The sequence below is a fragment of the Lactuca virosa genome, chromosome 4 (assembly GCF_052849685.1).
Source record: "Lactuca virosa cultivar CGN04683 chromosome 4, Lactuca_virosa_CGN04683_v6, whole genome shotgun sequence".
Classification (NCBI taxonomy): Eukaryota; Viridiplantae; Streptophyta; class Magnoliopsida; order Asterales; family Asteraceae; genus Lactuca; species Lactuca virosa.
In genome coordinates this window covers 401,076,883-401,093,329 of record NC_136429.1, presented here as the reverse complement: position 1 = coordinate 401,093,329, position 16,447 = coordinate 401,076,883, and the positions used below count along the sequence as shown (strand labels likewise).

The window sequence follows — 16,447 nt, the reverse complement described above, 5'->3', positions numbered from 1 at the left end:
CTTATAAATTACAAGACACTGATCAAGATCACACTTAGGCACATTAATATCACAGTTGACTTTCTAATTTTCATTATCTAATACAACTACCTAAGTGACCAAAGTTGCTTATAAGGAAATATTGGGCATTGAATAACAAATAAAAGCACCTCTTATATGTATTATCCAATTATCTTAACTAAGCTCCCAATGTAAAGATTATATGGGATTTTATTTTTGAACCTGTATATCAAAATTGTTTGAAATTCAAACATTAGAACCTGAAATGGAGAGGAAACACCATAAGGTGAGAGTAAACACTGACCTTTTAAAGCCATGGAGAGAGTGAGAAATAAGATTGAGAAACTTTATGCAACAGAAAAGGCAATTAGTAGAATCCTCCTACAATCCATTAGGAAGAAGGCGATTATGTGATAAACACTTTCTGATGGTCTCTCTTAAGATTTTCCTGAAAAAATAAATAAATTGCTTAGTTTATGAATGTGATTTTGGCCTTTATTTCTCATTCTATATCATCAGAACAAGGATAATCTAAAACACATTAATGATGTTAACTGAGATGACACAAACATAGCTAATGATGCATACCTTTCTGTAACGCCCGAGTTTCGGGGCTAAGCATTTTAGACGATGTAATAGTCTAGGTCAACTATTGTAACTCTTTTGATGTAATAAAGATGAAATATTTGAGTATTTTGTGAATTATGTGAATTTACATGCTTATTGTTTAATTATAAATGTATAATTAATAAAGAATAAAAATAAGCGTCAAAATTAAAGTATGAGATAAGCCCCATATCTTTACATAAAGTTGTAGTGGTCGAAACAAGGACTCCGGAGATATAAAGAACGCCGAAATCCGAGTTATAACGAAGAAGTTATGACCCGTCGAAGTTTCGCGACGGAACCGGCACGGAAGCGTAAATAGTGAATTTACGATAAAGCGACTTTTAGCCATAGCGATCTAAAAGAAAGTCGTAGAAAACGTTAAACCAAGAGCGTCCATAAAAAGAACGCCCAAATCTACAAGGAGGTGGTGACGTGGCAGATTCTCAGCCGTTGGTTGCTGAGCACGGCCTCGCATCTGATGATCGCCACGAAGCCTCGCTCTACGCCCCGCGTCCAAATCTGGGTACGCCCGGCGTACTTAGCCTTATCCTTCCGAGTCCGAGTGCGAGCCAGCTGTACGCGAGCTGGAGCCCTATCCGATCTACACCCCGCGTAGCCAAGGATTACGCCCAACGTAGTCCGAGGCCTCGCAGGCTATAAAAGGGGGGGCGAGGGTTTCCGGATTTTTCACTAATTTCTCCATTCCTTTCTCTCTCTACTTTCTCTCACTACCCATTTTAACCCCCTAAACCCTAGGAAAAATCCTTAGCACCCAAAGGAAGCCCCGAGGCTCCCGGAGTTCCGAGAAAAAGGGTCTTTCGGTTCGGAAAGGCTGCTCCGAGCAAAGCCTGGTTTTCTTTAAAATCCACTGTATGTGAGCTACGCCTACGCAATTTTTAATATAACTTTTAAATAATTATAGTAATGTTATTAGGTCCTTAAAATAATTACTTGGGCTATTATTATGAGTGTTATTTAACGCTTATATAATAATAATAATAGCTAAACTATTAATTAGTCGCGGTTAACGTTAAAACTAAACTCTAGTGGTATCGATACTAGGTTTTGGTCAAAGAAAAATTGTTTTGAGATAACGCAGTGCTGTTCAAGTACCGAGTCACCACCTAATCAGGTGAGTGCATAGTTACTTTCATCTTACACATAGATATGAAGTATTTTATATAAATTACGTGCTACGTGTGCATATTATCTGTATACTTGCTATCTATGCTGGATGAACGATTTTTATACATGTTTTAAATGATTTAAACTGTATATGTATTTTATATCTACAAAAATGTTGGGGTAAAACATGGGTAGATGTAATAAGACGATGTGTGATAAAATGATGAGAGGCCTCGATGTTGTTGTTGTTGATTCTGTCATCTAGCGGAGTATGGATGACAACCACGAACTCTTCTAGACAGTCCAGTGGAACGCTAGCAGGCTCGCAACTTGTAGGTGTTTGTGAACGATGTGTTCACCGGTGTACTCCATCCCCCTCATGGTTGCCTTTAGGACATTTATTGCTGAGGAACCCCCTTAGCAGTAGTGACCATCCCGATGATGATCCTTAGGCTAGGTCCCTTATGATACGTGTTTAGGGACGTAAAGTGAGGATAATGGGAACGGGTAATCGGGTTATTGTTGATTGATGAAATTAATAAACTTTTTTATTGTGGGTTAAAAACCCTATGTGCTCACCAGGCTCCCAAGCCTGACCCACTCAGTTTCATGTATTACAGGTAGTGGCGCTCGAGCATAGATGTGATGTTTTGGATGAGGGATTACGGATATAGGCCTGTAGATACGAAATAATGTAGTAAGGCTTATATTGTACTGTTTATGCTTTTGATCTGTATCGAACATGACATCCCGAGTCTTTTAATGAAATACATTTCCTTGGAAATGCTTTTGATAAATCTTTATCATATTTTGTTTTGAGACAAATTCCACAACACTTTTATTTAAAATGTTACTCTGATTTTCAAACAAGCATAAACAAAACCGGTCTTTTCTGGCCGTGAAAATGGGGATGTCACACTTTCCTTGAAGAAGATGCAGTTATGAGTAAACAAGCACTTCATGTTGATCTCTCCTTCAAATGTCTGAAAATTATAGAATAAATTCTTGGTTTAGGGCTTTTCTGTTAGGTATATGGTTGAGAGATAGATATAGAGGATGAGAGTTAGACCAAAAGAAAGTGTCGGAACCTGTAAATTCATAAGCAGACGCGTCTCTGCAACAAAAAAGTAGCAACCAATAAGAACCGGCATATCCTCAACGCAACCCCAGTGGGTTTCTCCAAACAACAATTGCATCGATTTCGATCTATGGTGATGTCCAGATCTGGTGTCAACGTAACTCTGTTTTGCAATCGTCGTGTAAGTCCAGATGAGAGATAGGGTTTATAGATGAGAAGGATCCGGTGGCCGTTTGAGGTGGTCGTGGTATTCGCCGATGGTTTCTATTGATGAAGGTTGTACGCGTGGAGGCTGTGTTTGGATGTTAAACGGATCAGATGAGGTCGATGAAAAGGGTAGATGCGCTTGGGAGAGAAAGAGTGGTAGATGAGTGTTAGATTCTTTAGGGTTAGAAAAAGGAAGATGGGTGAAGGCTTCTTTTGGGTTAGAAAAATGAATTCACAAATGCATCTTCCTATAAATAAAGATATATTAATCAGATTAAATTAAATGTGTGAATGTATTTAAGCAAAAAAATGTTTAAAATATATGTTCAATTGATTTAATTTGTTTTTTAAATAACGATTCAACTTTACCATAACCCATTAATTTTTTCAAGAAGCTTTTTTTATACTATTTATTTTATTGTCTTCCAATAAATCCACAATTTTTATTATAATTCATTATGTTAAGACTATTTTGTGCTAATATATAGGATAATAAATGTAAACATTTAAATTTTTATTATTTTCAATAAAATTGGGTGATTTATTTTTTTAAACAAAATATAAAAAATTGATATGTAAAATATAAATTTAATTGAAAAATATTTCAGTGATGGATGGTCATATTACTGTTCAAAATTTTTCGACATTGCGAAGCGTTTACATATGGTGGAACATATTAGTTGTTCGAGTTTTATATGTGTGGGACGACGTTGAAAATAACCGAGTCCTGATTTGGCTGATTGATCGTAACGTAAGTATTAATACAGTAAAATAAATATGTCATTTTTTTGTCTAATGTTCTATTTATTATTTACATATCTAGAGAGACAAAATGATCGCCATCGTCCCACAATGTTTAAGGCAAACAGTTTTGAACATGAATTTGGTTGGACGTGTATTGTCCTTAAATCATTTCAAATTTGATCAGTTTTACGAAAATCACCCCGCCTATCAAAGTTACAAAATTTTCTTTGGTGATTGGGCAATACTGATAAAAATTAACACGGTGTTTACTCGATTGGGAAATGATGTCACCAATTCATTTCCACATTATCCATTATGTTCTTCTATCACAAGCCTCGCAAGAGATTTTAGCAATCGAAGAATGATGATTGGTACATTTATATATTGAATTATATATATTTTGTTTTTATGAATTGCATACGACAAATTAAATTTATAGTAATTTTGATATATTTTAGATGTTACTGGAAAAATCGTTTGGGGAAGACGAATTACACCATTCTATGCATTTGAACTATTTCTCCAAAATGAAATATATATATATATATATATATATATATATATATATATATATATATATATATATATATATATATATACACACGCTAACATAATGTATTATATTTAAATATATTAACCAATTTTCATTGTTATTATGTGTTTTAACAACATTTTGTTTAAATCAATAGGGGACATATTATCAAGTTGATGTTCAATCACGTACCGATGAGCTTTATGATACCATTGTATCTTGCAATATTCAATCAATCAATAATTTATGTCTCTAGGGTCAAGTTGGTCCACCTAAATTTGCGTAAGTTAATTGTGGGCAACATTATATATAGTTTCATTATTCCCATATTAATTATTTTAATATACCTTACTAACTATATATTACATGTCCATACAAATAATATTTTGGTTTCTACTGTATTAACTGATGTCACGTTGGATCCAAGGATACTGGAAGCTGAGCGAATTAAAATTAGAGATAGAGAGAATAATTAATTTTTCTACAGTTATTTGTTGGCGGATTATGTAGTAGTTATTTGTTTGCGGATTATGTGGTAGTTATGTGTTTGCTGATTTTTAGGAGGTTGTTTGCTTTGGTACTTTTTATATTTATTTGTTTGCGGGTTTTGTGATATGGATTTTTAGTATGTTATAATGATTTAAAACTTTTAAGTTTATAAATTATAATTTCTTTGTTTGACTACTTTGTTTATATTATTTAGTTTTGTTATTTCTGTTTATGAGATATTTATAGAGTTGTATAATAAGTAAAACAAATAATGTACCAAATAAAAATTACAAATATCATTTAAATATAAATCAATCAATATGTATTGTTTCAAATATTGAAAAAAAAACTATTAAAATTTGAAAGAAATATTTACCGAAAAAAATTAATGAAACTTCAAATAAATATATATCGACAAAAAACAAAAACTATTAAAATATTACTTCAAATATTAAAAAAAACAATATAATTTAATGTATGGATCGGTCTCATATATGAATAATTAGTTCACCTCAATCAATGTTCGATTAGTACGATTATAAGTATTGTATATAAAAAACGTTTTTTTATTACAATGTGTTATAAAAAAAAATCTACATTATTGTTTTTACGTTTTTACAGTTGCCATGGTGATTGTAGACAAGGAAAATAGGCCTAATGAGGCTATCCAACTTGATGTAAATGCACAAAAGGGTATGTTTCATATGTGCAACATGATTAATACGTTATCTTTATGCATAATTCATCCAAAAAAAATTATTGCAGAAAAAAGGAAATTGTATAATAAGACATATTATGAACGACTAAAGGAAAAGAAGAAAATAAGACGAACAACTAATGGAGAAGTAAGTAGTCAAAACATGACACCTATGACAAATGTGTTTACATTAGAGAGGACCCTGACCGATATTACTAATGCAACTCCTACAAGTGTATTGGATTTTGCTCAAAGGAAGTCGATTAAGAATAGAAATGCATATCAACGACGCAAGGAACGAAACTCACCGACAACACCTATTGAAATTAGTCATGAGGATCCATATAACTTTGTTTATAATGGTATCCCTAAAGAACATCGTGTTTTGAAGGTGCAGAAACCATGTGTTCATTGTGGAGCAAAACGATTTCAATTTGAATTCCCTACCTTTTGTTGCATGGATGGTAAGACAAAGTTAGCACATTCCTCTATTCCTGAAGAGCTACTCAATCTCTTCACATCCAGAAACGAATTAGGTAGGACCTTTAGACAAATGATACGTTGCTACAACAACAACTTTTCTTTCGCATTAATGGGCATCAATTATGATAAAACATTGACAAATATGACATCTGGAGTATACACTTTTTGTGTGAATGGAGGAGTATATCATAGAATCGATCAGTTAACTCCAAGAGATGGAATACCTCGGTACTTACAATTGTATTTTTACGATGCTGATTATGAGATGTCACATAGACTCCAGAGGAAGAATATTGATAAAGAAATTGCTGAAAATTTAATTCGTGTTCTTGCTACAAACCCATACGTGAAGACATTTCGAAGACTTGCTGATCTAGGACCGCTTGACAATTACAAAGTCACTTTAAATGCATCGGTAGAACTTGATCAAAGGGTATACAACCGACCAACCACATCTGAGGTACCATAATACTTATTGTTTACAAATTATAAAATAAATAAATCATGTATGACATATGACTGTGCATATTACACACCATATTTAATCAAATCGTTTCTATCATAAAAACCTCAGGTTACTGGTATTTGGGTTGAAGGTAACGACAACATAGCCGCATATAAACGAAGTATTATCGTTTATGGAAAATCCGACAAACCGCAAACAATTCAGTGTTATTGGGGATGTTATGATCCATTGTGTTATCCTTTATTTTTTCCTAATGGTGAGTCTGGATGGCATTATAATATCCCAAGACATGGATTTCCCATCAATAATATTATTAATGACGATGAAGAATGCGAGGAGGATTTAGAAGGTACACATATCATAACTTTTTAGATTTTATGTAAACTAACAAACCTTACATTCTGTACATATCACTAATTCTTTTTTTTTCACATCAACATTGTGTAGACTCTAATACAAAAACAGGGCGGAATACTGTAAGTATGCGAGAGTACTATTGCTATAAGTTTCAAATCCAGTCAACTTATAATGTAATTTTGTTGGGAGGGAGATTACTACAAAAATTTGTGGTAGATATCTACATCAAGCTTGAGACTTCACGTTTGGAATTTTTTAGAAAAAATCTGTCCAAAATAAGAGCTGATTTATACCAAGGTCTTGTGGACTGTGTTAATGCTGGTGAGGTTCGACCGACTATGATAGGGAAACGTGTTGTGTTGCCTGCAAGTTTCATCGGAGGCCCCCGTGACATGCGACAACGATTTCTTGACGCCGTGACTTTAGTTCAAGATGATGGGAAGCCTGACATATTCCTAACAATGACATGCAATCCAAACTGGCCAGAAATAAAAAATGAGTTACTCCCCTGGCAGACAGCTCAAGATCGACCAGACCTTGTGTCAAGAGTTTTTCGTGCTAAGTTAGAGGATCTTAAGAAACAACTCTTCAAGAAGCACATCCTTGGTGTGGTGGGCGCACACGTTTATGTCATTGAGTTTCAAAAACGCGGTTTGCCACATGCACATTTCCTCTTGATAATGATGCCTCCACACAAGCTTACTAATGTAGACCAGTATGACAAAATAGTATGTGCTGAAATTCCAGACCCAAAAAGGCATCCTAAAATGCATGAACTGGTTGTCTCACACATGATACATGGTCCTTGCGGTAGCTTAAATTCAGATTGTCCTTATATGAATAATGCACAAAAGAAATGTCGTTTTCGATACCCTCGACAATTCAACGAAACCACGTTACAAGGAAAGGACTCATATCCTGTGTACCGAAGGAGGGATAATGGTATAGAGGTTGACATACGAGGCCATAAGATGGATAACAGATGGGTGGTCCCGTATAACCGAAAGTTGTTAATGATGTTTAATTGTCATATGAACGTTGAGGTCTGCTTGAGTATAACCTCTATGAAATATGTGTTTAAGTATATTTACAAAGGTCACGACAAACAAGTTATCAATATTGATCCGGATGGACAACCTGTTGTTATCAATGAGATAAAACGGTTTCAAGATGCACGATATGTCTCGCCTCCCGAGGCAATATGGAGGATTTCTAGCTTCCCTCTTTCTCAGATATACCCTTGTGTAATGGCTTTACAGGTGCATCTCCCAGGTCAGCAGATGGTTAGGTTGAGTGAGGATGATATGTTGACTGACGTTGTTGAAAGGGAAAGAGATAAGAGATCAATTTTGACTGCATTTTTTCTAAAAAATAAAGAAGATATCAGTGCGAGAGAATATAAATATAGAGATTTTCCAAAAAAAAATTTACGTGGGATCCGAATTTACGTCGTTGGAATCGTCGACAACAAGGACTAATGCGAGGTCGTTTGGTTTCTGCTAATCCCCCTGAAGGGGAGCGATACTACCTTCGACTCCTTTTATCACATATTAGTGGCCCGACATGTTTTGAAGATCTCTACACAGTCAACAACATAAAACACCCAACATTTCGAAAAGCAGCTCTTGAAAGAGGGTTAATAGAGTCCGATGATGGTTTATCACAATGTCTTACAGAGGCATCTTTCTTTCAATTTCCCAATGCTCTTAGAAGGTTGTTTGCAATGATTTTGGTTTTTTGCGAGCCAGGAGATGTTCATATGTTATGGAATGACCACTACAATGCACTTTCAGAAGATAATAGGCGACAATACGGAAGTATCGAGAGAGTCCAGAATATGGTCCTCACCGACATCATGGTATTCCTACAATCTATGGGTGATGATATTGATGATTTTGATATTCCAAAGATAGATCAAAATGTCGATTTAGAATTTGGAGTTTTTCGTGAGGTACAAGAAGAATGTTCTATAGTTATAGAATCTGAACATTTAATGGCCCGAGATTTTCTCAATCCTGAACAGAAATTTGCATATGATGAGATCATGCGGCATGCCGATAATGATATTCCAGGAGTGTTCTTCATAGACGGTCCCGATGGAACAGAAAAGACATTTTTGTACAAAGCTTTACTTGCTAATATCCGTTCGTGTAGTCATATTGCACTCGCCACCGCTTCATCGGGTGTTGCGGCTAATAACATGCCAGGGGGGAGAACAGCTCACTCTCGCTTTAAAATTCCCATCAATCTTGAAAATAACTCGGTCTGCAGGATTTCAAGACAAAGTGGCACTGCTCAACTGCTTCGGACTGCAAACGTCATCATTTGGGATGAAGCGTCGATGGCTAAAAGACATGCATTAGAGGCTATTGACCGTACAATGAAAGATATCACTGGGGTGATGCTACCATTTGGTGGAAAGATAATGGTTTTAAGAGGTGATTTTAGACAAGTGTTTCCGGTCGTTAGACGTGGAACACGAGCACAGACAGTTAATGCTTGCATACGGATGTCGCCTCTTTGGTTTTCGATTGTCAAGTTGCGGTTAACTATAAATATGAGAGCACTAACCGATCCATGGTTCTCAGACTTTCTATTACGTGTCAGTGATGGAGTTGAAGAAACAGTGCACGAAAGCTTTATTCGCATCCCTGATGATATGGTAATTCCCTTCACTGAAAAAGAAAAATCGTTGAATGCTTTGATTGATGCAATATTTCCGTCCTTGGAAACTAATATATCTGCATCAGATTATATTATTTCGCGTGCAATACTTGTAACGCCCCATTCCTGGTACGAAAGTAATTCTCTAAATGTTCATTTTATAAGAGCTACTCGACGAGTTGGTAGCCCTAACTCGTCGAGTAGGTGCGAGCTGGACCTCAGGGTTTAAGTGGACTACTCGACGAGTCAGAAATGGATTCGGCGAGTAGGTCCATCAGGAGGAAACCCTAATCCTTAGGGTTTGCACCATATTTAAGCATCATTATGAGTCCTCACCCCAGCCTCCATCACCTCCACAGTCCATTCTCGAAACCCTAGCAACCATTGAGTGTCTTAAAGCCTTTCTTGCCATTTTTGTGTGATTTGAAGTTAGGAGAAGGAAGAGATCCATTGGTAATTCAAGAAGAGGCAGAAGATCCAGAGTTTTAGTTGCATTTCAGAGCTCTTGAAGGTATAAAGTTTGTACCTTGACTTATTTTCACTTAGGTCTTCTTGAAAGCTTTGTTGAAAATATACGATCTGATTACCACGAATAAAGGCTCGGATACCAGTTACTGGGTGACAGATATATATATTTAAGGAGATAAGATGCGAAAAAAAATAAGAAGTGCGGAATAAATATAAACTGGAAAGCTATAAATGACTGAAAGCTATAAATGAAATAAATGACAGTATTTAAATGACGTAAAGCTGTAATAAAATATATAAATATATAAATATATATAAAGTCGGTTCGTCAATAAATTGACTGAACTGGTTTTGAATTGGACTGGATCTTAATAGACTATGTCTCTATTTGTTCAAAGTTCAATCCGGTAAGTAACAATAAGTTCTTTTTATGTAACAATGAATTGTTTACAAAACGATACAAAATACACGGGTAATGTTTTTTGTATGTGGGTATGGGGTTTTTTAAGGTGATTTGATGAGGTTGAAGTGGGTATTTGGAGGGTGGTAGAAGGTGGAATAAGGTTGTAGTTTTGGTGGTATAAGGTAACAAAGAGGGTGATGTTGAAAGAGCTTTGGGTGGTTATGAATATAGATTTTCGTAGTAAATCTCTCTGGATAGCCAATTCTCTCTCGTGTCTCTCTGGGGTTTGCAGTGGTCAAAAAAATAGAGGAAAATTTCTGGATGTAGGTAAGGTCCTGAATAATTTGCGTTGCAAATCTCTCCCGTATTATCTTGTTGAGTTGTGCTCGGTGAATTTTTTCTTAACTTGCAAATTCTGAAGTCGAAAATCAGCAAGGTGATGATGGTTGTGGTGATTTGAAAGGGTTTTTGGAGGAGGTTTAAGGAGGGTATTTGGAGGGTGTTTGGAGAGTATTTTGAGGTTGGCTATGTGTTTATTCTTCTGGAGATGAGAGAGTAATAGGAGATATATTACAAGGAAACACAAAACACACTTACACTTCCACTCTCCCTCAAAACTCACGTATACATACATATATATATGCAAAAATGAATCAAACAACTCTTCCACTTGTGTTTTTTTATGAAAAAGAAATAGCTTGGTGGATGTAATAGTTGGTAGCACACATGGTGTTGGGTTCTTTTTGCTTTGTTCATTTCTTTCCATTATATATATATATATATATATATATATATATATATATATACAATATACAATATGTATATATATATATATATATATATATATATATATATATATATATATTGTTGAAACTGTTTAGTCGCATAGCTAAATTTTCTCGTCTATGAGTTTTCTGTCATTCACGTGTTTTCGTATATTCCGTTTGATCACGCATTAATGCAACCTGAAATAACTGATAATATTTGTTAGATAACATAAAAAACAGTTCGTCTTATTTCAGTGATGATCACATACAAAAACATTTTTCAACAATTTCCCCCTATGTGATCATTGATGAAATAAGGATAGATATAATCACATTAACAGTTTTAATCTTGAAGATTTGGGATAGAAGTTTTGTCAATGAGAAGATATATATAAAACCGTTGTAATCTTTTTGAAAGTTTGTGACTTGGTTTAACATATCTTATGTAAAAGATTTTCAGAAATTTGTTTCCGAATTAAAGTCTCGGGTTCGGTTATCAAAGGGTAGTCATATATGTATCTAAAGAAATTTCCTTAGATTTTATAGCATTATTAATGACGACAAGTGGTCTAACAGGTCGATTCAGATGAACGCTCATAGGTATAGCTCACACTTTACTTGGGTGTTTGGTTGTTCTGGCAGCCGAACAAGTTAATGATCACTAAAAATGAGTGATATCTCTCTCTGACGACTCACACTCATATCAGAGGTGTTCAGCTATGCTTTTCCTGTAAAGTCACTTAGTCGCATTATTAGATAATCAATCACATAAGACTGGTTTCGGCATTACTCAGCGGGTTTCTTCATTCATGCCATTAAAGTTCACTCTCTCTCCGTCGGGAAATACATGTAGAGGGGTTTAGCAATTTTCATAGTGCAGTTTGCAACTAAGATTCTTCAGTGATGAAGGCTACAGTATCCCGGGAAATCCATTGTTGTTGCAGCTTCTTCTTTGATAGTATCCTGTTTGTTGATCAATACCGATTTATTGTAAAAAGATATTTTGTTTTAGCATTGAGAATTTGCTACATTTGAGACCTTTTTAAGAGTATTTGACTTGAGTGATTGAGATATATTCTTTTGTGAAAAAATGGTTAAAACAAATCGCGAGATTTTATGATTTTTGTTTTGAAATAACCATTTGGTTGAAAGTTTGTTTGAAAATACCAAATATAGAATATTTTTTTTGTTTTGTTTGGTATATCTTTATTGAATCCATTTGTTTTCTTGTTGATTTGTCTTTGAGGATTGGATGTTGATAGATATTTGTTTCTCCTTTGGTTTTCTTGTAAGGATATGTCGTTGTTTGCTTGATGGACCATGGGATCGCAAGTCTTCATTTTTGGTTGGCTTTTATCTAGGTAGGGATAGGTGGCATAAAAGACAGTTTGTCTAGTATGTAAGAAATGAATGTATCGTCCCTGGTCATTTTGATATCTAAGCAAAAATGAGACCGTGACAAGGTATAATTGGGTATACCTTATAAGCAATAGTAACACACCTAAGCTCACAAGAAATGATTTCCACAATGATTTAGATCGACGAGGCACAAATTCTCACATGGGTTTTTGTTTTCATCTGAACCTCCTAACCTTATGTCCCTTGATTGTTTAAAATCGTCAATAATGAAATAAAATCGAAGGAAATAAAGTTATATACATTATGAAAAGTAGGATATTTGAACCTTCACTCCAATTGAGAATCAATATGACTTAAAATCTTCATCGAGCATAAGCATCTGAAAATTAAGTCAAGAGAAGATTAATCACAAGGTTCTATAAAAGCTTATTATGGCAAGTCTTTTATTAATTTTTTTTTGAAGATTTGTTTTTCTGAATGTTTTTGGAAATATTGGTTATTTGAATGTTTTTGGTATTTTTTAAAAGGAAAGCAATTTTCAATTGTTTTTGAATTTTCCTTTTGAATGAAAGTAAACACACTTTTGTACAAACAAAAAGTAAAAGTTTAAGGATAGATGTTATCTGGATTTAACATTCCTAGACGGCCTAGGAAGTATTGAAACTTTGTTTCATCGAGAGCCTTAGTGAAGACATCGGCAATTTGATATTCGGTGTTGATGAAGTGCAATTCGATATGACCCTTTTGAATGTTGTCTTTGATGAAATGATATCGAATATCGATGTGCTTTGTCATGGAATGGTGAACGGGATTGTGAGAAATGGCAATTGCACTGGTTGAGTCACAAAATATGGGAATTTGTGAAATTTTGAAGCCATAGTCTCGCAGTTGAGTTTGCATCCATATGACTTGCGAACAACAGCTGGCGGCAGCGACGTATTCAGCTTCTGCTGTTGATGTGGATACACAAGTCTGTTTCTTTGAAGTCCAACTCACTAGTCTACCTCCTAGGAATTGACAGCTACCAGATGTACTCTTTCTATCTAACTTGCATCCTCCATAGTCTGAGTCGGTGAAAGCGTTCAGCTGAAAATCGGATTTAGCTGGATACCAAAGGCCAAGTTTGGGAGTGCCTTTTAGGTATTTGAAGATGCGTTTCACAGCAACTACATGGGATTCCATAGGATTTGCTTGGTATCTGGCACAGACACATGTAGAAAACATGATGTCAGGTCTGCTGGCAGTGAGGTATAAGAGTGATCCGATCATTCCACGATATCTTTTCTGATCAACAGGTTTGCCATTTAAGTCTGCATCGATTTTGTATCCAAAAGCCATTGGGGTTTTTGCGGTATTGGATTTGTCCATTGAAAAGCGAGTGAGTAGGTTTTTGACATAATTCTCTTGGTTGATGAAAATGCCATCAGTTGACTGTTTGATTTGAAGTCCGAGAAAAGTAGTCATCTCCCCAATCATGCTCATTTCAAATTTGCTCTTCATTAGATCTGCAAACTTAATACTCAAAGATTCATCAGTAGAACCGAAAATAATGTCATCAACATATATTTGTACGATTAAAAGATGTTTATTATAGATTTTACGAAAGAGGGTTTGATCGATTGAACCTCTTTTAAAACCTGATTCTTCGAGAAAGGTTGTCAATGTGGCATACCAGGCTCGGGGTGCTTGTTTCAAGCCATAGACAGCTTTCTGCAATTTGAAGCTGTGATCAGGAAATTTAGGATCTTCGAAACCTGGTGGTTGTTGGATATATACATCGCGATCTAACTCTCCATGTAGGAATGCACATTTAACATCCATTTGGAATACTTTGAAGTTCTTATGTGCAGCATATGCAAGAAAGATGCGAATTGCTTCAATTCTGGCAACTGGAGCATATGTTTCATCGTAGTCGATTCCTTCTTGTTGTGAATATCCTTTGACTACGAGACGTGCCTTGTTTCGACAAACGATTCCTTGATCGTCAGTTTTGTTTCTGAATACCCATCTTGAACCTATAACAGAAACATCGGGTGGGGTAGGGACAAGATTCCATACGTCATTTCTTTCAAATTCTTCTAGCTCTTCTTGCATAGCTTTTACCCAGTCTGTATCTTTGAGAGCAGAATGTATGGTTTTGGGTTCAGTCATGGATAAGAAGGCTCCAAATAAACAATCATTAGAAGTTGCGGCTCTAGTTTGAATGCCTGAGTTTGGATCTCCGATGATTTGGTCAGTTGGGTGGTTTCTGGTCCATTTTATTAAGCGATTCTCTTCCGCTATAATAATTGGAATTTCAGTATCCCATTGTTCTTCTCCGGGAGTTTCATCTTGGAATAGGTTTGAAGGTTTCCTCATAAATGATGCATCGGGATTGTTTTGGATATTTGGGGATGGGGTATTTAAAGGAGGATTTGGTGTTTGTTCCAATGAAGAAGTATGTGTAGGTGGTTCCCCCTCGAATTGATCTGCATCATTTCGGTTTGTTTGTGGAGTTCCTTCAGTGGTTGTTCCTGTAGAATCAATAGAAGTAGTTAGAAGTTCAGAATTGTAAGCGGTTTTGGGTTGTTCAAAAAGTAAATCAAGATCGATTTCAATATCTCTGTCAGGAGAAGGTGTTTGTTGAATTGGATTTTGAAAAATATTATCGATCATTTTTGAACCAAAATGTTCACGATCCAATTTCCTGACATAAAATTCATCGAAATGAACATCGGTACTTTCTTCAATTACTCTGGTACGTTTGTTCAGTACTCGATAAGCAGCTGAGGAAAACGAGTAACCAAGGAAAATTCCTTCGTCCGACCTTGATTCAAATTTTGAAAGGTGATCTTTATTGTTCTTTATGAAGCATCGACAACCAAAAATATGGAAAAATTTGATGTTTGGTTTTCGGTTATTAATGACTTCATATGGTGTTTTATGAAGATGTTTATGGATTAAGGAACGATTTTGAGTGTAGCAAGCTGTGGCTATTGCTTCTGCCCAGAAGTATTGTGGCAGATCAGCGAAGATAAGCATTGATCTTGCAGCTTCACATAGAGTTCTGTTCCTTCTTTCGACAACGCCGTTCTGTTGTGGAGTGTATGGGGCTGAGAAGTTATGTTCAATTCCTTTGTCTTTGAGAAATGAATCTAGAGTCTTGTTTTTGAACTCTAAACCATTATCACTTCGGATTCTTCGAACAGGTCGTTTGAGCTTCAGTTCGATTTGTTTGATGAAGTTTATCATCTTTTCAGGTGCTTCTGATTTTAGTCTTAAGAAAAAGACCCAAGTAAAGCGCGAGAAACCATCAACGACAACAAGAATATACTTCTTCCCTTGTATGGTTTGGGTTTTGGCAGGGCCATAAAGGTCTATGTGCAACAATTCTAGTGGTTCGGATACACTAGATTCTGAGATGCTTTTGTGAGTTGATTTGGAAAGTTTTCCTTTTTCACATGCGGCACACAGGGTTTCATTATCAAGCTTCAGAAGTGGCAGTCCTCTAACCAGATCATCGCCGATCAGTTTGTTGATGTACCCAAAGTTTAGATGGGAAAGGCGGCGGTGCCATAACCAACTGATATTTGTTGGGGCTTTTGATAGCAGACATATATCTGGTTTACCATAGATAAGATCCATGTCAAGTGGATACATATTTCCGGCACGGTAAGAATCAACAATGATTTCTTTGGTTTTGGCGTCCATGATCAAGCTTCTTTGTTTGGTGAATAGGACTTCAAGATTGTTATCACACAGTTGAGAAACACTGATGAGGTTGTGTTTCAGGTCATCGACATAGGCAACTTTCTTTATGGTGAAGTTACCATTTGTTATGTTTCCATAACCCTTGATTTTTGCCGTCATGTTGTTGCCGAAGGTAACGTCTTGATTGGTTTGGGTGGGTTTGAAGTCACGAAGGTAGTTTCGGTTTCCTGTCATATGCTTGGAGCAGCCACTATCAATATACCATGTATCATCCTTGGGTTCTCCAGCATTAGATACCTGCAATTTAGA

At 35.7% G+C, this 16,447-nt stretch overlaps 1 protein-coding gene across 1 annotated transcript; it reads left to right on the top strand.

Moving 5' to 3' along the window:
* Positions 1–8,264: 8,264 nt before the first annotated feature.
* Positions 8,265–9,940, top strand: LOC145106476 (uncharacterized). The gene is made up of 2 exons (XM_079043446.1): positions 8,265–9,563; positions 9,881–9,940. The coding sequence occupies exons 1-2, from the start codon at positions 8,265–8,267 to the stop codon at positions 9,938–9,940; spliced, it is 1,359 nt and encodes a 452-aa protein (XP_078899572.1).
* The last annotated feature ends 6,507 nt before the right edge of the window (positions 9,941–16,447 follow it).